Source organism: Physella acuta, unplaced genomic scaffold (assembly GCF_028476545.2).
Source record: "Physella acuta isolate Inbredline_101_S28 unplaced genomic scaffold, ASM2847654v3 ptg001450l, whole genome shotgun sequence".
Taxonomy (NCBI): Eukaryota; Metazoa; Mollusca; class Gastropoda; family Physidae; genus Physella; species Physella acuta.
Genome location: NW_026732965.1, coordinates 1,881 through 23,924, shown reverse-complemented (window position 1 = coordinate 23,924; position 22,044 = coordinate 1,881). Strand labels below are relative to the sequence as shown.

The 22,044-nt window shown below is 36.5% G+C and overlaps 1 protein-coding gene and 1 long non-coding RNA gene across 2 annotated transcripts; both read right to left on the bottom strand.

The window, feature by feature from the left end:
* Window positions 1–302: 302 nt before the first annotated feature.
* LOC131927954 (uncharacterized) lies at window positions 303–17,674 on the bottom strand. Its single transcript, XR_009383722.1, has 2 exons — window positions 17,390–17,674; window positions 303–923 (listed from the first exon to the last, which is right to left on the bottom strand). It is a non-coding gene; the product is annotated as an uncharacterized LOC131927954 (long non-coding RNA).
* A 1,567-nt stretch (window positions 17,675–19,241) lies between these two features.
* LOC131927953 (uncharacterized) lies at window positions 19,242–21,428 on the bottom strand. Its single transcript, XM_059283834.1, has 2 exons — window positions 20,792–21,428; window positions 19,242–19,739 (listed from the first exon to the last, which is right to left on the bottom strand). Exons 1-2 carry the CDS (start codon window positions 21,045–21,047, stop codon window positions 19,495–19,497), a joined length of 501 nt encoding a protein of 166 aa, XP_059139817.1. The 5' UTR covers window positions 21,048–21,428; the 3' UTR covers window positions 19,242–19,494.
* Window positions 21,429–22,044: the final 616 nt, after the last annotated feature.

Genomic DNA, 22,044 nt, shown 5'->3' with positions numbered 1-22,044 from the left:
TAGGTGGTCAAATCCCCTATGATCAAACCCCCTATGGTCAAAGCACCTGTGGTCAAAGGTCCGTGCACCCTGTATATCATATATATTTCTTTTATTTTTTATTTTTTTTTTTGCTGTGCAGTAATTCTTTTGATACAAAAGCTATTGGTGTGTGTGAACTTTATTATCTAACGCCATTATTATAGCAATAATGAAGTTTATTCGTTCTGTCAAAATCTAGCAGTTTTCGTTAGATAACATAAAATGAACAATTACAGAAAATAAATTTATAAACAAAACAATTAAAAACAATGTTATCACACTTCATTTTTGAAATTTTAATTTCCAAACAGATTTTAAAATTTGTATTTCACAAACATGACCTGAAACATTTGTTTTAATTTTATTTTTCCATTAAGAAGTCTTTTTGAATTTAAATGAACAAAAAGGAAAATACAGCTCTGTTTTGAATACGTGTTTGAACCCTATCATATTTGGCAGTGTTTGTGTTCATGGTTTTTTATTTCAGGCTGAGATTCTCACGGCATTTCTGTGTGAACTCCTCGTAACAATAGGGCTTGTAAGTCAACGGTCTCGAAATCCACTAGCTGGCAAGTACGAGGATGAGAAGTTGTGACCTACTTACAAGCCCTATTCCACGCCTCCGGTTTAATTCAAGTTGAGATTCTCCCGGCATTTCTGTGTGAATTCCTCGTAGCACACACAACAGTGTTCCACGCCGCCTCCGTAAAGCGCCCCACACTCTTTGCAGACGTTGTTGTAGCGGTTGTACAGAACATGGACGGGGAGGGCGTCGGTGTCGCAGGTGGGGCAGGGCTGTTCCGGTGCTTTGGGGAAGACGTGCAGGGCGTGGCAGACGGACAGAAGGGCGAGCAGGGCCAGGCAGGTCATGGGCTTGTGTGACGTCATGTTCGGTGGTTGACCTGTGGGGGGGATGGAAACATAACAAGTTGTAATTTTAAAACAACGAATAGAAGTCACAACATTTTAACACATTTCACGGGTATGAACTCGATTGTGAAATGCTCAAACCCTTGCATTAAAAAAAAGTCACAGATTTAATTTGTTTTTGTTGAGTTTTTGTGTAAACAAACAAATCCCGAATTATAATCTTTGAACAGTGCCATCCATTTTACTCGGTTCGTTTAACAAAACCCAAACCAGTTTTAATTTTAGCATAGAATTGGCAGTGGATAGGCCTTGAAAATGTCTGCAGGCGTATATGTTTACTTTAGATTACTCATAGCGTTTTTAAGTGCTAAAATAAACATAGTAGATACCAATTACAGATGTGCACAAGTAATACAACAGCAAATCTAAAGTTAAACTTTAGTAATGTGGTTAAGTTCACATCCAGGGAAAGGTAACACTTCTCTTTCCAGTAGTTTACCTCCCCCTCGCTGAAAATCCCCCAATCCTTACAAATATATGCATATTAATATTATTAAATTGAAAAAATATAAAATATGAGCAGCATACACAAACAATATGACAACAGTATTTATGAACTTTTTTAAATATTAAATCCAAGTATAAAAATAGTATATGACATGAGGCTAGAGTTCTTTAAAATACTGGCTGGGAAGACGTGACGAAGTATAATGTCGTAGACATTAACAATCATTATTATACTAAGTAAATCTTGAGTAGAACCAGTGGCGTCACATAACGGGGATATTGGGTGCGGGCTGCACCGGGGCGACACCCGACCGGGTGACGCCACTGCCACGCTTGCAAATTTTAACACACTGCAAGAATTCCAAGCCTTATTTTGCATTTTTGCATTTCAAATTGTCCAAGTTCTGTGTCACCTCCCCCCCCTCCCACTAACCCCCACTCCCACTCCATCCTTTTTCATCTGTTTCCGTCTTGCCGTGATGCCATTATGCACCCCCCTGCACCCCAAGTGAAGTGGCCAGGATTTATAGCTGAGCCTAACAGGCTCATTGCACGCAGGTTTGGAAGTTTAATCTGTGTGCATTTGGTTGTTGTTTTAATTGAGAGGCAAGTCAAAGAATTGAAATTAATCGAATTTTTTTTGTAGTAAAGTACATTTGCTTAGGGTTCATCAATAAATGACCTCACGCTTTTTAAATGATTATTACCTCGCCTCTCTCTCCGTCACACATTGTCACAAAAAGCCAACCCCCCCCCCTAAAGAGACGTCACACCTCAGCCTACAACCAACCTTAAAATTGCAGTTGAATTTTTTTTTTAAAACATCGATATTTTTTTCCAAAATCTTGTCTGAACCCTGTCAAAATAGAGTATTTTCATCATTTACTATTACAATTTATTGAACAGTTTTCTAAAAATAACGTCTAAAAACCGTATTCTAACATTGTGTTTTTATAAGGCAAAAAAGTGACGTCACACCATCTGAACCCCCCCCCCCCCCCGTCCCTCTCATCACACACCGTCAAAAAATTAAGGACCCCCCTCCCCCCTACGAGTGTGACGTCATTTATGGACGACCCCTTAACTGTTATACTAATACATTATTTTCATGTGGTACAATCTTTCTCTGACAGGAAATTCACCAAAATATACAATGAGTATTGTTATAAGAACTGAATATTTTTAATTGCATTGTGTTTTTATAGCATAAGAAAGGCAGTGGAATATCGTGGGGGGGGGGCGTGGTCGGATAAGAGAGAGAATGTTATCAAATTCCAAAAGTCCTGGGTTCGGACTCCAGGGCAGATAAGACACGTGTCAATTTGTTATGCACCTTACAGGCCCCTGACTCCGATTTCCGTCTGCTTTTCTTTCTGGGTTTGATACCACAGCCTATGTCTACCCAAGAACGATAAATATGGCATAAGTTGTTTGAATTCGGAGTTGTCTCTTCTAGATGGGTTGCTGCCCCCAGCAAATGATCATCACTAGCCTGTTCAACTTTTTTTCAGTAGCGTTGTGTCGAAATTGTACTTTCATGTTGTAATATGCTCATGTTTTTTAAATCTATTTCTACGTAAACATATCTAACAACAGCACCATATGTGCATAATGTTTTTGTTTTTCGTAGAAAACTTCTGTATGTTCTTCCGCTGTTTTAAATAAATTAATTGTAATTGTTAAAACAATATACAATTATTTTTTTTTCTTGCGATGTTCTACATATCCGGCGGTCGAAAGAAATCATTAATTAAGCCCAGCCATTTTATTCACTGATTTTAATTACGACACTCCTTCATTAAACTTTTACAACCCTTCACGCTACGTGCCCCAAGTAAAACAGTGTGACAACAATATATTTCTCTCAGCTCGCCTACAAACTGAATTATTTCCCTTGAACGTATGGCGAATTTTTTATTTTTTTTCTGCAGCCAGGCGTTAAAATCTAATTAGGTCCCCGGGGGACGGGGTGGCTTTAGGAACCAGCTGACACAGGACAACCAATGAGAATGTCCCAGGTAAATGTCCCTAAAAGAATTCCCGATAACGCTTTTATATTCCCAGCGCGTGAAATTTATGTCTGTTGATTCTGATTGGTTAAACCGGATTTTAGAATCTTCAATTAAAAAGAATTAGTTTCAATTTCAATTTTTTTTTTTGCCGCGATTTTCAAACTATTGAGTGTTGAGGTTTAATGTAAAATGGGATATAACTCTCCCAGCAAATGCAGGGTCAAAGGAGTTAAAGCATTTAATTTATTTATTTTTCTTTCTTTCTGTGTTTCGACGTATTTTCCCCTTTAAATTGTTGATAATTTTGATAACAGATTTCGGAATTTCTCGATCTCGTTTAAAAAAACATAGTTTATTTTTTTAATATATTTTACAATAGTGTATTCCGTTACCCAGGAGACAACTTGCTGGCGTAAATACAAACGGCCAAACGAGAATGTTAACCTCGCTTTGGTGCAATTTATTCAAGTTCGAACAAGTGAAAATCCGGAAATCTAGATCGAAAGGCCTTCTGCATTGACAAAACTTTACAATTATACTCTCACCCTATGTTGATCACCATATATATATATATATATATATATATATATATATATATATATATATATATATATATATATATGGTGATCAACACAAGTGTGTGTGTAATAGGTGTGTGTGTGTGTTCGTGTCTGCGTGCGAGGTTAGATCAAATAGTGCACTAAAAAATTTAAACAAAAACTAATTATCAGTTCTAGATCTAGACCTCACGAACGCTAAACCTAATTTTCCACCAACGCCAAGGTGCGTGCCGCGACACTTTCATTGTAATCAACCTGTTGTTGTGGCACCAGGCTGTTGAAGGGAACTCCTGTCTTCACACCTCACCAATCTATAACGGTGTCTAATTCAATGAAAGACTTTACACTAAACACCAAGGTGAGAACACAAATGTGTGGGGTAAATTACGAAAGTCAGCAAACAAAACAGAAAGTAAAATGCTAAAAGAAATACAAAACCACACTGTCAACACAAATTTTTCTGTAAATTTTCCAGGAAACAAAATTTTCAAAAGACAAACAATATCCAAATTGTTATTTTAGTTTTTTAGATTGTTTCAAGATTTTTTTAAAAAGTGTTTAGTTTTAAATCATTCTGTTTATTTATAAAACAACTAAATTTACAACACTGTCCACTAACAAAACCTTTCTTTTTACCCCATACACGACAAAAGTTTTGTTCAAACCACACATACAAACATCTATATGATACAGAGCGTAGCGAGGGGGGGGGGGGGTACATATGTCCCCGGGTGCCGACCTTAGGGGGCGCCAAAATGGGTTGGAAAAACAAATTAAAATATCATTTTAGGTGCAAGTTGAAAGTTTGAAGGGGGGGAGGGGGGGGGGTGCAAATCGAAAGTTTGTCCCCGAGCTCCCGGGAAGGATCGCTACGCCTCTGGTATGATATATGTCTTATATAAAGTTTAACGATAACACTTGTGTCTACTTGATAACCGGTAATGTACTTAAGACATTATGAAACACATTAAAAACTATTGTTAGAAGTCTACATTAAATTATTATAAACTTACATTTGTTTATCTTTATTTATTATAAACGTAGGTCAAAAATAGAAATTGTTTTCTAAGATAGGTATTTGTTTTAATAAAAACAAAAAACACAGTTATAAAAAAATAATATGGGGAAATAATTTTAAAGTACAGAAAAAGAATATATTTTTTAAAAGTTTATAATATTTTTTTTTTCTATATCTTTACATATTTTCGTGTAATGAAATTTACAAGGAATGGACTCTACCGCTGATGCTGACCAATAGCTCCTAACACAATTGATAAGCCTATGTGTTTGGCCTTTCATGCGCTGTCATGTCGACTTTATGTCGCTGATACACACACAGGGGAGGAAGTTCATAAAGAACACGGGCGATATTTCATGCTTTGTCTACTGGATATTTTGTCCTGTCTGCTGGATATTTTGTCCTGTCTGCTGGATATTTTGTCCTGTCTACTGGATATTTTGTCCTGTCTGCTGGATATTTTGTCCTGTCTATTGGATATTTTGTCCTGTCTACTGGATATTTTGTCCTGTCTGCTGGATATTTTGTCCTGTCTATTGGATATTTTGTCCTGTCTGCTGGATATTTTGTCCTGTCTACTGGATATTTTGTCCTGTCTATTGGATATTTTGTCCTGTCTATTGGATATTTTGTCCTGTCTACTGGATATTTTGTCCTGTCTGCTGGATATTTTGTCCTGTCTGCTGGATATTTTGTCCTGTCTACTGGATATTTTGTCCTGTCTACTGGATATTTTGTCCTGTCTACTGGATATTTTGTCCTGTCTACTGGATATTTTGTCCTGTCTACTGGATATTTTGTCCTGTCTACTGGATATTTTGTCCTGTCTACTGGATATTTTGTCCTGTATACTGGATATTTTGTCCTGTCTACTGGATATTTTGTCCTGTCTGCTGGATATTTTGTCCTGTCTGCTGGATATTTTGTCCTGTCTACTGGATATTTTGTCCTGTCTACTGGATATTTTGTCCTGTCTACTGGATATTTTGTCCTGTCTGCTGGATATTTTGTCCTGTATACTGGATATTTTGTCCTGTCTACTGGATATTTTGTCCTGTCTACTGGATATTTTGTCCTGTCTACTGGATATTATTCCCATCAATCAATACAAGAACAAAATAAATTTTAAAAAACCCACCTAAGACTAGCCTCTAAAATTAATTTAGAATTAAAAAAAAATTAATGATTTTATTTATTTGCTCTACGTACAGCTGCATAATAACTGCATCAATATAGAATCTAGAATCTAGTTTTAGAGACCGAATAACGAAATCCGTTTCGAATTCTAAAACATTTTCCTCACGTTGACTGAAAAATATGGATAGTAATTGATTGCGATTGATATAAGGATTATAAGATTATTTGTTAATAGAATTATTATCGATTCTCACTTGTTCAGTCTTAGCGAGAACGCGTAATCGGATAGAGGATTATTTTTGGATTAGTAATGGATGTGAGATTCGTCTTTTTTTTTTGTTAAATCTTCAAGCTACTGAATTCTGTAAATTATTTTAATACAGAAGTGTACGAAAAAAACATATTTTTTTTCAAGGATCGACGTTTTTCCAAAAATCCTATTATTTACGAAAAAATTAAGTAATCAATGACACACCGAAATACCCGCTACTTCTAACCCGGAAGGAAGTGTAAAAAAAAAAGTCTGCTGTCTGTCGAAAAGATGTATCACCCGCTCAGAAAGAAACGGAATTAAAAACTATAAACTTGGTTAATGACAAATAGAAATTCATTACCCACAGTAAATGAAACAATATAATACGCTGTAACAGCGGCGTAGCGAAGTCGGGTGTCCCCCGGTGCGGCACCTAAAGGTATCACCCCCCCACCCCATAAAATATATATATATATATATATCTATATATATCTCAAATATATATATATATATATATATATATATATATATATATATATATATATATATATATATATATATATATATATATATATATATATATATATACATATATATATATACATATACATATATATATATATATATATATATATATATATATATATATATATATATATATTTATATATATATATATTTTTCACGGTGATTGCTTTAAACTGTGCTCAGATAATACTAACGATTTGTATCATGTTGTTTAAGTACCCATAGGAGCTGGGTGGACCTAGGGACGTTCCACTGATTTGAAACCGGATTCAAACTCGGGACACTCGTGTTTGAAGTCTATCTCACTATCGCTAGGCCATGCGGTCACCGAACTGTAAAAATAACCCAAAGTAAAACTAATAGCTTTATACGAACACTTACCCTCCCCCCCCCCCATCACACCACCCCCCGAAAAAAATAACTATATAACAAACACCAACCAATCTTTAACCAATTTTAACTCTAACGCACATATGTTCTCCAGCATTTAAGTATAATAATCACTATAATAATTTATACGGTATTATAAGCTAACGTTAAAACAACATAACACCTAATTGGAAAAGTAAGATTTTGAAAATTTAATTACAACTAAAAAAAAACAAAAAAAAAGTGCTTCTTAAACTTTCTATTACAAGTTTTTTTTTATAAATTGTTTAACTTCCGGGTGGGTGTGCTGAAAATGGGCAGGTAATCAATTTTAGAACAAATTAGTTGGGCGGTGAGAGAAGAAAAAATTCTCAAAGCTCTTCATAAACATGTTAGGGAGTACAGTCGCTTGTGTTTCCAAGTGTAAGCCATAGTAAATTTTGTAATAAAAAAGCGGTCATACGTAAAAGATTCGGATGTTTATATATATATATATATATATATATATATATATATATATATATATATATATATATATATATATATATATATATATATATATATATTTACAAACATACATATAATATTATCTGTATACATCGTTGTGTTGTTCGAAACTGTTTTTATAAAACAACTCTTTTCTAGGTTCAGTTTTCGAAAAGTTTCATTTCTTTTGGAAATAAAAAAACAAACAAATTTTTGTTCTTAGCTTTCGGTGAAAGCCTACATGAATTCGAGCGTCTTTTTCTGGTAAAGGAACATTATACGATTTCTCCCTGTATTAGTATAATTGCCTCTTTTCTAGTCGATTCAAGTTGTCAATAGAGTTTCTAGATCGTATTGGGGGAATCAGATTTAAATAGATTTAAGTCTAGTAAAAACTGCTGAGCTATTCTAAAAGTGTTTGAATAAAAGAGTACACACACACACACACACACACATATATATATATATATATATATATATATATATATATATATATATATATATATATATATTAATTAACATTTTTTAAAATGATACATATATATATGGTATATATATATACGTATATATATATATATATATATATTTATATTTATATATATATATGTGTGTGTGTGTGTGTGCGTGTGTGAGAGAATGTGTATTTTTGTGTAAATGGGGTGAAATAAAGTACATATAGCTACACCGTTGAAGGAATTTGCATAGTGTAACCTCACAGAATATTAAACTTTCATCCTACATTTTAAATCCTACCCTATGTATCGTGATCCATGAAAACAGTTTACATAAAAAAACTCAGGGCTTTTATAAACGATTAGAAGCTTAAATTAAAACTAATAAATTAAGTGCCCGCCCTTAATTAAGTAACAGAGAACAACATTTAACACAACAGCGTTATCTAAAGCTTGTGAAACAGGCTGTGATGAATAATTCCCGGAGATCGCTTACGATCATAACAAGGTTGATGTACACAGTGTTAAATTATTGCGATTTTTTCAAGATTGTTTGACAGGGGAAGCAACTCTCTAGAAAAAAAAATTGTCGCTCACATATCTAGGGTAAGCAACTCCACTGAAACAATTTTTAACTAAATTGTTTTCAGGAAATGTAAGAGTTCAATTCAAGTGGTGTTAATTTATTTGTTCACGCATTTATTTAAATCAGTGTCATGTTATTTATAAACATGGTAACTGTGATTTGAATTAAAAGTAAGTTTTATCACTTTATTACCAAGGCAAAAACAGCGAGGTACAATTAATTACTTATTCTACATTATGCCTAAAAATACGAGACCTTTTATTACTACTCCCACATCGTTAAGAAATTATACCTAATTGCAACACAAGATAAAAAAAAAAAATGCAACACAAGATCAAATTTCAATATGGCACATTGAAAAAAAAAGTAAGAAATTATGTAGAAATAGTCCCTTCCATCGGTTTAAAGGCTGTTAGCTGAGAATAAATATTAATGTGTTCAGTACTTCAGCTCTTATGATCACCCGATTTCACTAGATCAGCAACATTGAGGTTGTAAACGATAATATAAAAAAAAAACCTCCCCCTTCCATCCTCCACACACACGTCATGTTTACTACCAGAGTTTCTTCCAGGCATCTCTTCGGGGGGGGGGGGGGTGGCAAAGCCCCCCCCCCCCCCCGAAATTTTTTTACCGCCCCCCCCCGCCTCCCCGAACGAAATGACATTTATATAATTTATATAGAAAATATATACTTTTAACAGTGTCCGCCCCCCCCCCCGAAGAAAGTCTACCGCCCCCCGCCCCCCCCCCCCCCCCGGAGAAAAAAGTCTGGAAAAAACACTGTTTACTATTGGACCACACAAAGACGACATATATGCTTACACCAGGGGTCGGCAACCTGCGGCTCGCGAGCCGCATGCGGCTCTTTTGGTCTCAAGTTGCGGCTCTTCAGCTCGGTGCACAATTATCAATAATTGTTTTATTTTATTTTTAAAACTCATAAAATTATTAGTCTGCAACACTCGGTAATGAACGATATAATAACAACAAATATAAACAATAAACACTCGCTATTCTATTAGAATATTTAGTTACTCCCTATTTCAATGTACTTCATTGTTTTCTAAAGCTGAGTTATTTAAATGTAAACAATGCCCGTGTTTGGATCATATTTATCGAGACACTGGTTACCTACACTACCGCCTACCACCATGGCGTGCTGTATGAAAGACTTGAGTGTAAGTTAATCACTCACCGCCTAATTGTCGAGGACGGAAAGTGACGCTCTCGTGAACCCGATTACACTACCGCAGTAGCGCTGCGTACGGCCTCTAGCTCGGTTTAATCATCGTATGTCGTATTGTAGGGTGCTCCTTAAAACTAAGATAGGCGCTTGGTGCTCGCAGGATAGCCCTGGGCGCCAAATCGCACCTTGCAGAGAAGCAGGAGGATGAGCCTGATTCGATTTAGTAAGCGACTAAATCAACGCGTGTCTATAGTGTATAGCCTATTTTTAAAAACGAACGTAGGCAACATAGTGCTCGCAGGTGAGCGCGAGGCGCTTCGGATCGCGCAATCGACGAGGCGCCGGTGGTTTCACCTGTTGCAGTTTTGCCGCTGAATATAGTAGTACCCCTTACCCGATATGCATAACGCAAGATTAACGGATGCCAAGTACAAACATAGCCGCTCCGGAACTCTGGGCGCCAAAAGGTGTATTGACAAAAAATACACCACCCGGGCGCCGCCCATAAAAAATTTAAAATGATTTTTTGTGTGTACAAACCTCCCCTGGAGTGTTTTAGTCAACTCCGGAAGGTTTCATGACGATCGGATGAACGGTGTCAAACCGCAATCGACTTTACTTTTATATACAGTATATAGAGAAGAATCGAATAGCGCGCTGCCGGGGGGTGGGGGGGGGGGGGAGGGGCAATCCTGCGAGTTTGAAAAACTTTTTTTCGCAGAAACCTTTCCATGTGCATTCTTAGCAACTTCCCAAAGTTTCATGGCGATCGGATGAAAGATGTAGTAATGCATAAAAGAAAAACAGACACACACACACAAACATTGATATATATATATATATATATATATATATATATATATATATATATATATATATATATATATATATATATATATATATATATATATATATATATATATATATATATATATATATATATATATATATATATATATATATATATATATATATATATATATATATATATAAAGATCATAATATTAAAAAAAGTGTTGGCGGCTCTTTAAAAACTGGGAAATTTTATAAATTGTAACTTTTGGCTCTTCGGTCTCAAAAGGTTGCCGACCCCTGGCTTACACCAAAGCTTTCATTGAATTTTAATCAAAGAAAGTAAAATTTTAATTTTCTTTAAAAATATGTTTGATTAAATGTTGTACTAAAATCGATTTGTATCTTTTTTTACTTTCTCGTATATACGAAGTATAGAGAAAGTCTTGTAATCGTGCAAAAAAAATCGAGATTTTTACAAATCTCGACGTTTTACACCTCACTGATACGGAAAAACATAATTGTGCAATCTTGTCCGTATGTCTGTGTGTCTGTGTGTGTGTCTGTCTGTCTGTGTGTGTGTCCGTGTATAAACACGATAACTTGAGTACCGTTACAGCTAGGTTGATTAAATTTCATATATAAGTATTTTATCAAAATCGTAGATCCGTATCAACTTTTGAGCGATTTCCGATAACCGAAAGTGGTACTTTTCCTACTTTGAATTTTTCAAAAGCCTATAACTTGAGTACTATTTCAGATAGATAAATGAAATTTCACATGTAAGTAAAAGATCTAATTCCCTACCTTCTGTTAAATTTTGAGTAATTTCCGTTGACCGGAAGTAGTAATTTACGCTACTTCCGATTTCTCAAAAAACTAATGTAAATTTTAAAAGTACTATTAATATTGCGCACTATTATGCGCTTTTTTATTTGGCGTTCACTTGGTGTGCAATTAATTTGTCTACGAGATTTTATTCTATTTTTAAAAATTTAAGTATTTAAAATGGATTAAAAATCATGTCTATAGCCCGAGTTCCCATCCCCTGTTATTTTATATAACAATATTCGAGACAGTTTAGGGGAGATCACTCCCGGTTTATTTTTTTGGAAGACATGTCAAAGAAAAAACAAGTATACGAATTCCCAAGGAGACCGACCTAAAACTAATGTTTACTAATTAACCTTATAATGCCTGGGGGCAATAAACGTAACTTTAAATAAATATTAATTAAAAGATAATTAACATCATTGTTAACGTCTTGAAAGTTTTAATGGGTCTCAACATTTATCAGTAAATTAAACATTTACTCCTTTGGGTTGAGAAATGACGGGGCGATCGGTGCTAGTTAGTTTAATTAACAAACATACTTGTTTACATACCTAATTGGTTTTATAATATCCAACATGCGATGGCATTTGGGATCTTGAGAGTTATGCTATGCGTTAATGAGTAATGGCCCTTTTAGCTTCGGGATATCCAAGATATTTTTTTTTACTGTTTCCAATAAAGTGTTTATTGATTTTTTTCAAAATTACTCTTTTTACCACAGGAATATGTGAAAATTATATCATAAATACCATCAAATAATTCTCACAGCGTCATGGACTATAAAGTACTCTATGATCTTTTAATTAAAAGTAAAGAGGGTGAAGGGGATGCGGTGTAAAGTTTAAAAAAAAATATAATGGTATGATGATGAATTAGTGTTGCTGTATATTCATATTTTTAATTAATTTTTCAAAATAGCTGCTCTTTAGATTGGTTAAAAAACTAAGTAATCCCATCAGTCGTATAATCATAATCCGATATTAATTAAACTAGGGCTTGCAAGTGATTTTACTGTCTACTTGTAAATTAGCGTTACAGACAAAACGATTTACAAAGAAGATGATGTAGATTTCGTCTGTTTCTCTGACCACGGCATATGTTAGGGTAGTGTGGTCAGCAATATCTTCAGCAGTCAGGTAACCATGACAACAGGGTGGACTGAGGGAACACTACAAATCCTGTAAAGGAGACTGTTCATAACATATGACTTATAAAATGCTAAAAATTTAAGTAAGTGGCGTTGCTAGGTCGGGTGTCACCCGGTGCGGCCTCTCATGGTACCATCCCCACCTCCGAAAAAAAAATAATTTATATATATATATATATATATATATATATATATATATATATATATATATATATATATATATATATATATGTGTATGTGTGTATGTATGTATGTGTGTGTAAGTGTGTGTATATCGGGGTCATCAATTTGTACTTATAAATGTAAGTAATCATTAATTTGAACTGGCAGAAAGCATAATTGTTTCTTCTATATATATTTTGCAATTTTTTGCTACGGTGTCACCCGGTCCGTACCCCATTACCCCGGCTCGAGAAGTCTCTGATCTAAGTACTGTTTCCATTTAAACTTCGTAATGAAACTATGCATTGGGTGGGCAGAAAGTTCGTGTAGTAGCCTAGTAGCCTATATTGTGCTCTTTTCTCTGTCCTCAAATAACCGTTTGGCCAAAATTTGTGGATAATAAGTGGCCATTTTCTTTATACGTATAGAACAAAGTGGCCATATGAAAATGATTGTATACAATAGAGTGGCCATTTCCTAATTTCGCATATAACAGGGTGGTTATTTACGCAATATGGCTGTGTTCCATTGGTCGCTTTTACTGTCCGTATACAACACGTTTGCAACCAAAAGTTTATCTAGCTTAGAACACTCGTACCAAGTATCACTGACTGTTGGAATCACAAGTCGTGATCAGAGTTTCTTTCAGGTATCTCTTCAGGGAAATAGAAAAATATATAATGTATATAGAAAATATTTACTTTATAACCAGTGTTCGACCCTCGGTAAATTCAATGCGTTCCCCCACTCACGAAATTTTCAAATGCCCCCACCCCCCCCTAACTATCAGAGAACAATGTCTGATTGAAAAAACAAACTGGTCTAGACACTTATTCATTGATCTCATCTGTTTGTCGTAAATACCACTTGGTCTTAAAGTAAGGTTAAAGATGGTATGCAAGACGTAGATGATAATACTAAGACAAGCTAAACATTCGTTCAGCTTTTTGCAGTGGAGGTTACAACCCCATATTGGCCTCGGTGTAAACAGAGTTAAGTTTCTTTGGAGATTAAAATATTTCATCATCCGTAAGTCATGTTCTCCATTTCAGCCTTACCGATCCATAGGGCAGCGGAAGGAAAGTTTAAGTGTTTCTATACCTCGGCATTTGAAGGGATGTTTTGGTCAGCACTATGCCCAACAGCCTTTAACTTTCCCAACTTCAGCTAGGTACCCAACAGAGCTTGTTGTACTCGGGTAAGTTTTCAGACAAGCCTAGGTTGAGATTACCAACATGTCTCTGCTCACCATATGCGCGATTTCACAAAATCTACGTCTTCCAAACGAAGACCGGAATTCACAAAGCAAACACTACATAGTTGCAGACTTAAGAAAGCAGAAAAAAAAGATAAGGATGACGGGAAAGGGGGGGGGTAGAGGAAATAGCGTAACACGCAAAAAAACTAATCAGACTTATAGTCTGGACAAAGGGAGACAATTTATTTCCGGCAGATCACATATGGTCACAAGATGGTGGACGCTGGGGGGATTAGATGGTAGGAAACACAGGACAGACAGATAGGATATATAGGGATATGGATGGTGGATTAATAAGAACGATAGTGGATACACAGGGACATGGATGGTGGATAAAGGAGAACAATGGTAGTGGATAAATAAGAACAATGGTAGTGGATACATAGGGACATGGATGGTGGATAAAGAAGAACAACGGTCGTGGATACATAGGGACAAGGATGGTGGATAAACAAAAACAACGGTAGTGGATAAATAAGAAAAACGGTCATGGATACAAAGGGACAAGGATGGTGGATAAAGAAGAACAACGGTCGTGGATACATAGGGACATGGATGGTGGATAAAGAAGAACAACGGTCGTGGATACATAGGGACATGGATGGTGGATAAACAAGAACAACGGTAGTGGATACATAGGGACAAGGATGGTGGATAAACAAGAACAACGGTATTGGATACATAAGAAGAACGGTCGTGAATACATAGGGACATGGATGGTGGATAAAAAAGAACTATGGCCGTGGATATATAAGAATAAGGATGGTGGACAAACAAGAAAAATGACGTTGAAAAAATAAAGAAAGCGATGGTGGAAAAAACACCAATGGTGGTCAACGATGATGGATAAATAAGGACAAAGATAGTGGATAAATAAAGACAACGATAATGGATAAATAAGGACAACAATGATGGATAATAAGAACAAAGATGGTGTATAAATAGAAACAATGATAGATGATAAATAAGAACAATGATTGTGGATAAATAAGGATAATGATATTGGATAAACAACCCCAAATCATCTTATGTATCTTGAAACAATTGGGTTACATACGCGGGCAGTGTTCTGCTTCCTTTAATTTGTTGTTCACGAGATGGAAGTCTTATTTTGTGCAAGATATGACATCTTCGAGGTCTTGACTTAAAATCAAATGTAGTCTTAGGTTTAGGTTTGTGTAATTTCAATTTCAGTATACACTTAGTTTTATAATAGTTTTTACACAATATTATATATTAGTTTTGGTTAAGGTTATATTTTAATGAAGACAAGAAAAAAATAACGGAATATTTAGTTTACAACATGCTTAGGGCCAAGATTAGTGGTTCTTAATTATTTTGGTGGTACCGAGGCTCACCAGCTTCATATATATTAGCATAGGTTAATATTTTGCTGGTGCATAAAATTAACCATGCATCAACATCACTGTGTTCAAACAGTAAAATAAAAATGTGACACAAAATAACAACCACATATAATGATGAAGCTTAATGCAAATCAGTTTGACTTCTGCTGTTGCCCTTCCAACACCAGTTATAAATACGCGGCTTTATCTTGAATCCAGCAAGTGTTGTATTTTACATGTCCTTCCAGCTTAAGGAAGCATTCTCTTAGTTTTGCCAGTGATAGGCTAGAAGTGCTGAACATGGCATTGCAAACAATGTTTGTTCGAGACTTTTTTTCTTCGGGGGTGGCTTTTGAAATTTTCAGGGGGGGGAGGGGTGGGAACTAAAATTTTCGGGGGAGGGGGCGGACACTGTTTTTATTTTCTATAAAAATTCCATTTCGCTCGGAGGCGGTAAACTCTCTTCGGGGGGGGGGGGGGGGGGGAAGGGGGGGGGCGGAGCCCAACCGAGGAGATGCGTGGAAGAAATAAAGATGTTGACTCCCATCAAGTTGCTTTAATACTTTATACATGTGAATCCATATTTTAGATAACCGTCCATACAAGGGTTTAAAGATTTGAACAACGGTTTCACGGTATAAAACCATGACGTTACCCATACGCGTTATCTCGCCTTGGCGCACTGTATTACTTTATCATGCTGTCGGTCGCGCTGTCGTATTGAAAAAGTCATCGGCCGTGGCCGCAAGTTTCATCGTAGATACCGACACCATCTAATTATTGTTGCCAAAGATATCCATATCAGAGGCGTAGCGACCCTTCGCGGCGCCTGGGGACAAAACATTCAATTTGTTGCCCCCCTCGGCAACAACCTTTCAATTTTCAATTTGCACCCCCTCCCTCAAACTTTCAATTTGCACCCCCCCCTCCCATATATTTTTATATTTATAATGCAAAACTGCAGCTAAAATGAGATTTTAATTTGTTTTTTCCAACCCATTTTGGCGCCCCCTAAGGTCGGCCCCCGCCCCCCTCGCTACGCCTCTGATTTATATTGTACGACTTTAAAACGAATTAGGTGTTGTGTTGTAGTGCAAAGGGGGGAGCCAGAAGTGTTCCGTGTCACTCGGTCACAGGGGCGCTGGGGGGGGGGGCGTCTGATGCATGTTAACAGTTGAATCAATTAGCATCGCTAATCTCCTGTACAGGAAACCCAATTAACATACCTCGAGTGTGAAGGTAGTCGCTAGGGAACTCTGGGCGCCGTGTCGCCCTTCGAAAATTTAAATTTTGGAGGGGCGGTAACCTTCCCAGGATTATTCGCATCAACGCCCTAAGGCTTCATGGCAACTGGGTGAAGGTCTAATAATGTGTAAAACACTCAGACTAACATACGCATATATACTTTCATATACATACACACACCTATATATATATGTATATATATATATATATATATATATATATATATATATATATATATATATATATATATATATATATATATATACGTTTAAATGCATATTGATTTAATTTCCCGACACCCATAGAATATATTTCGTACGGTGCTAGCTTGCGGATTCCGACTTAGTTTGTAGTTCAGAAATGAAATCTTCAAAACCCTCTTTAAAAATGGACCTGAACGTTAAACTTCAACCTCCTTAAAACCGTGTATATTTCTCTAAAAAATCCACCATAAAAATCTCTTTACGCTGAAGAAAAACAGCGGTCGATAATCCCTCACAAAATTTATAATAACGATGCATCAACCCCCTTCCCCAAACACACACACAAAACCAAACCTATGGACATTTATTGTAATACTATCAAGTATTAAAATTAATAATTTAAAAAAAAAACTGACCTTGGTTATTTATTTCTTACACCCTGAGAACGCGATATTCAGAAGAAATCCTACAACCGTCTCAAAAAATCTTTACAACTTCTTTTCTTCTCTCGACGCGACGCTGTTGGGTGAACTCGCTTTTTCCGCTACACAAACTGAAGAGCTCTACAGGACTTGGTCTCACAACTGCGCTTTTATGACGGTCAATTTGACGAGAGAACAGCCCAATATAAGACCGTCTACCTATCGTCCAATCATCCACTGCTCACCCCCTCCCCCCACGCTCAAATCCCTGTCATGGGCTCGCACAGTGAGCGAACTCGCGTCTGCTGATCCACACGCTTGGTCGTCTGCTTCACATTTTGTAAAGAAAAAAACAACAACACCCGAGCTTTCGGAAATGAGTCGAGTTGCTGAGTTGGATAAAAACAAGCAGATGACGTCATGCGCATAAACTCGGCAACTGCAAAAATTTTACATGACGTCATCTGGATCCTGTGGGTAGTTAGATGACGTCATAAGTAGAAAGAGCAACGAATCATTGCAGACTTCATGACATGCAGGGTTTTAATTCAGACATTTTTTGTCTCATGTGGAGGGGTTGTGGCACTCGAAATTTCCAATGGGAGAGGGGAGAGGGGATGGAGGGCGGACACTAATTGAAGAATATATTATCTACATAAATTATTTATTTTTATATAAATATACTGTCTAAATTTTAAAAATCTTTTTCTCCGAAGGCGGGTGGGCGGTAAATGTGTTCCTTTGTAAATCGACCCCCTCCACCCCAATCCCCCCACCCCGGAGAGATGTATTAAAATTATCAATGGAGGACATGCAATTTTTTTTACTTCCATGCCATTTTTTATGCATTTGTCACACATTTAAATTAGTCTTTTTTATTTCGTTAATTTAAGCTAGGAACAATGATAGAAATAAGCTTTAAAATGCAACTTGTTTCCGGGTTTCGGAAACCATTAGATAAAGGTTGTTAAAAGTAGAACCTGGTCAAGTCAGGGTTTGTTATAGTCGCCCTAGCTGAAATATTTGACTGGTGTGGCGATAGATGATAAGGTTTCTGAAATAGATGAACTCTACTTCCCCTTTTGAACTTTTGAAAATTCCTAAGAATTAGAACGAAACGAATTCACCCACTTAAAAAAAATCATTTTATACTACCGACCAGTCAATCAATTGTTAAACAACAATGAAATTGAAATTAGATAACCTGGCTTTAGAAAATAATATTATTGACTCATTATATTTATATCACTTTATATCACTTACTAGGTCCGGGAAATTTACGTAACTTGAAAAAAATTAAATAAGAACTTCACAAACATAACGCAATATATTCACACAAACATCTTTTTTGGTATTTAAATGCTTATTTTATAAAAATTATTCTGATGTTTTGATATTACTGGTTGCGAATACGACAAAGAATGTATGTTTTAAACAACAGTATCAAAATTATTAGTTTAGATGACAATTCAAATACACATCAGTAATGTTAAAATGTACACAGCTACTTTGTAGTAGCTTTATCCCCAAACTAACTCAACGTTCTTAATACACTGAAAGTTATTTCTACGTTCTAACTACACTTTGGGAGGACCATACTCCGCGCTAAAAAAGGTCCTTTTTCCAATCTTATTAAACTTTTAACAGACTAATTATTGAGTTGAAAGGTTTTTCTTTATTCTTACTAAACTTTGGAAGGACTATTCTCCGGACTAAAATGTTCTTTTCCAATCTTATCGAACTTTTAAAAGACCGTTTATTGCCTTGAAAGGTTTTTCTTCATTCCTACTAAACTGAAAGGGCCATTCTCCGGAATGAAAGGTTTTTTTCTCTTTTCTTACTAACCTTGGAAGGACCAATTATTGAGTTGAAAGGTTCTTTTCCCAGTCTTATTAAACTTTTAAAGGACCATTTATGGGCATGAAATGTTTTTTCTCCATTCTTACTTTGGAAGGACAACTCTCCGGGCTAAAATATGTTTCCTTTATTCTTACTAAACCTTGGAAGGACCGTTCTGTGAGTTGAAATGTTTTTCTCCATGCTTACTAAACCTTGGAAGGACCGTTCTACGAGTTGAAAGTTTTTTTTCTCCAAGCTTACTAAACCTTGGAAGGACCGTTCTGTGAGGTGAAAGGGTCGAACAGATTGAATCCTAGGTAATGCCACATAGCTCTGGAGATGGCGGTGCTGACGGGCGAGGGCAGGACATACATAACCAGGACAAACATGGCCAGGTAGTTGATGACGGAGACGAAGAGGAAGTAGAGTACCTGTGTCATGACAGACAGGACCATCTTCGGCAGGAACAGGACCAGCTGCAGGGCAAGTGCCGCGAGGAGTTTCACTGGGGACAAACAGAATATGTTTTAAAATACTGCAGATATGCTTATATATACACATTCTAGACATATATATATATATATATATATATATATATATATATATATATATATATATATATATATATATATATATATATATAATTTTTTTTTTTACATAATGTATTTTAAATTCTTACTAAGTTGCTTAAATGTATAAATTTTAAAGACACACACAACTATATATATATATATATATATATATATATATATATATATATATATATATATATATATATATATATATATATATATATATATATATTCGCGTTTGATGACTAACTCGTTTAGCAGGGTTTCTTTCAGACACTTCTTAAGGAAGGAAGTTGCCCTGCACCCCCCTCTGCCCAGTCGGAATACCTAAATGTACATTTTACATTGAAAATATGTGTCCGCCCCTGCCGGGAGCTGTAGCAGCCCCCTTGAAATTCTCAAAAGACTCCACCTTCTTCGCGAGTAAGAGAGGGAGAGAGAGAGAGAGAGAGAGAGATAGAGAGAGAAAGAGAGAGAGATAAAGGCCTGTATATGTTTATTATTTTGGCTTCTCTGTTTTTTTTACTGAACAATGGTATAGCACGTTAAAATTCATACCCCCACACCCACCCCATTGTTTAGAAAGGGTTAGGGTTTATTTCACCTATCAGCTTAGGACACATTAAAAATTTTTGACTTTATCGTACCATTTTTGTATCCTACTCGCACAACTGGTTAACTCCGGTGATTTTTTGCAGGGTTTCTTTCAGGCACCACTTACGTAAGGAGTTGGCAGTACCCCCCCCCCCCCCCTTCCCCCCCTCCCCTGTCGTAATAGAAACATATAATACACTTTATTTTGAAAATATGTTTCCGCCCCTGCCGGCAGCTTCAGAGCACCCCTAAACGTTTCAAGAGACTCCACCGGGTAAAAAAAAAGTCTGAAAGAAACCCAGTTTGTGACAGCCTGAAAACTGAACCAACGTTTAACCAAAACACACAAGACAACGAAAAAAAAACTGGAATAAAAGAAAAACGGACTCACAGACACAAAAAGTCCAGCTCAGCAGGTAAGAAGCCAGCCAATAGATCGTGTTCAGTACGAAGAAGAGGCATTTGCTGGCAAGGTCCACACCGAATACGACCCCCCGGGCAGGGTACCGCAGGGCAGGGGGCGCCCAGCTACACGCCACTGTAGAATTAGTTTGGGGTCTTCCAGAGGTTGGGGGCGGGATGTTGAAAGGGGGTCGGGGTCGTGATGGACGAGGTGGCATTCTACGGGGTTTTCTGCGGGTTGGCATACAGTTAATAGAGGATTGGTAGAGGGTAGGCAAAGGGTTGGTAGAGAGTTAGTAAAAGGTTGTCAGAGGGTTGTAAAAAGGTTTTTGAGAAGAAAGACAGAGGGTTGGAAGAGCGTTAGTAATGGGGTGTCAGAGGGTTGTAAAAAGGTTGTTCAGAAGGAAGGCAGAGGGTTGGCAGCGCGTTAGTAAAGGGTTTATAGGTGGTTGCAGAGTGTCAATTAAGGGTTGCCAGAGGGTTGAAAGAAGGTTGGGCAGATGGTTGTCAAAAGGGCTCAAGTTGTACAGCAGATGGTAGCAGAAAATGTATCTTAGATTTTATTTTATTTCGCTATTTAAGAAGTATTTAAGGGTTGACAGAGGGTTGGCAACTATTATGGGGGGGGGGGCGCAATTAGCCGAGAATTACCCAAGGCTCTATAGAACAATTGGGGCGGTATACAAGTGAAGTGTAGAAGAGAATATGAAGTGTTGCCAAAGGTTTCAGCTTGCGCGCTATTCCAGTCTTGATTTGTGATGTTCCATCTGTTACACTTCATCTATGTATGCTGAAAAATAAAGCAAAGTAGTCAAGTTCCGTTTTCGAAACTGACGGTTCATGGGGGCAAGTGAAGTAGAGTTCACCTGTTTCTGTGACCACGGCTTGTGAAGGGATAGTGTGTTCAGCACTATGCCCAGCCGTCTTAACGCGAGTTAGGTACCGATCAATGCTGGGTGGACTCAGGGACTTGTTACCCGGATTCAAACTAGAGACTTTCGGGTTAAAAAAAAGAAATAAAATAAAGTAGTTTTATTAAAAACTAAAACCGTAAATGTCATGATTATATTTTTTGATAACCTGAAAAGCGTACTTACTAGACCGGCCTCAAACTTCTTCTTCGTTCTAAATGTTTAGTGTTGGAAGGGATCCCCTCCAACACGATTAAGGATACGTGTCAACTGGTTATGCGCCATTGAGGCCATTGACTCATATTCTAGCATGCTTCTCTTTTTTGGATTT

What these genes read in the sequence shown, in the direction of transcription:
- LOC131927953 (XM_059283834.1), bottom strand. Translation starts at nt 21,047, where the DNA reads ATGCCAACCCGCAGAAAACCCCGTAGAATGCCACCTCGTCCATCACGA. An exon ending in GAGCTGGACTTTTTGTGTCT is followed by an intron (nt 19,740 to 20,791) that starts GTGAGTCCGTTT and finishes GTTTGTCCCCAG; the next exon opens with TGAAACTCCTCGCGGCACTT.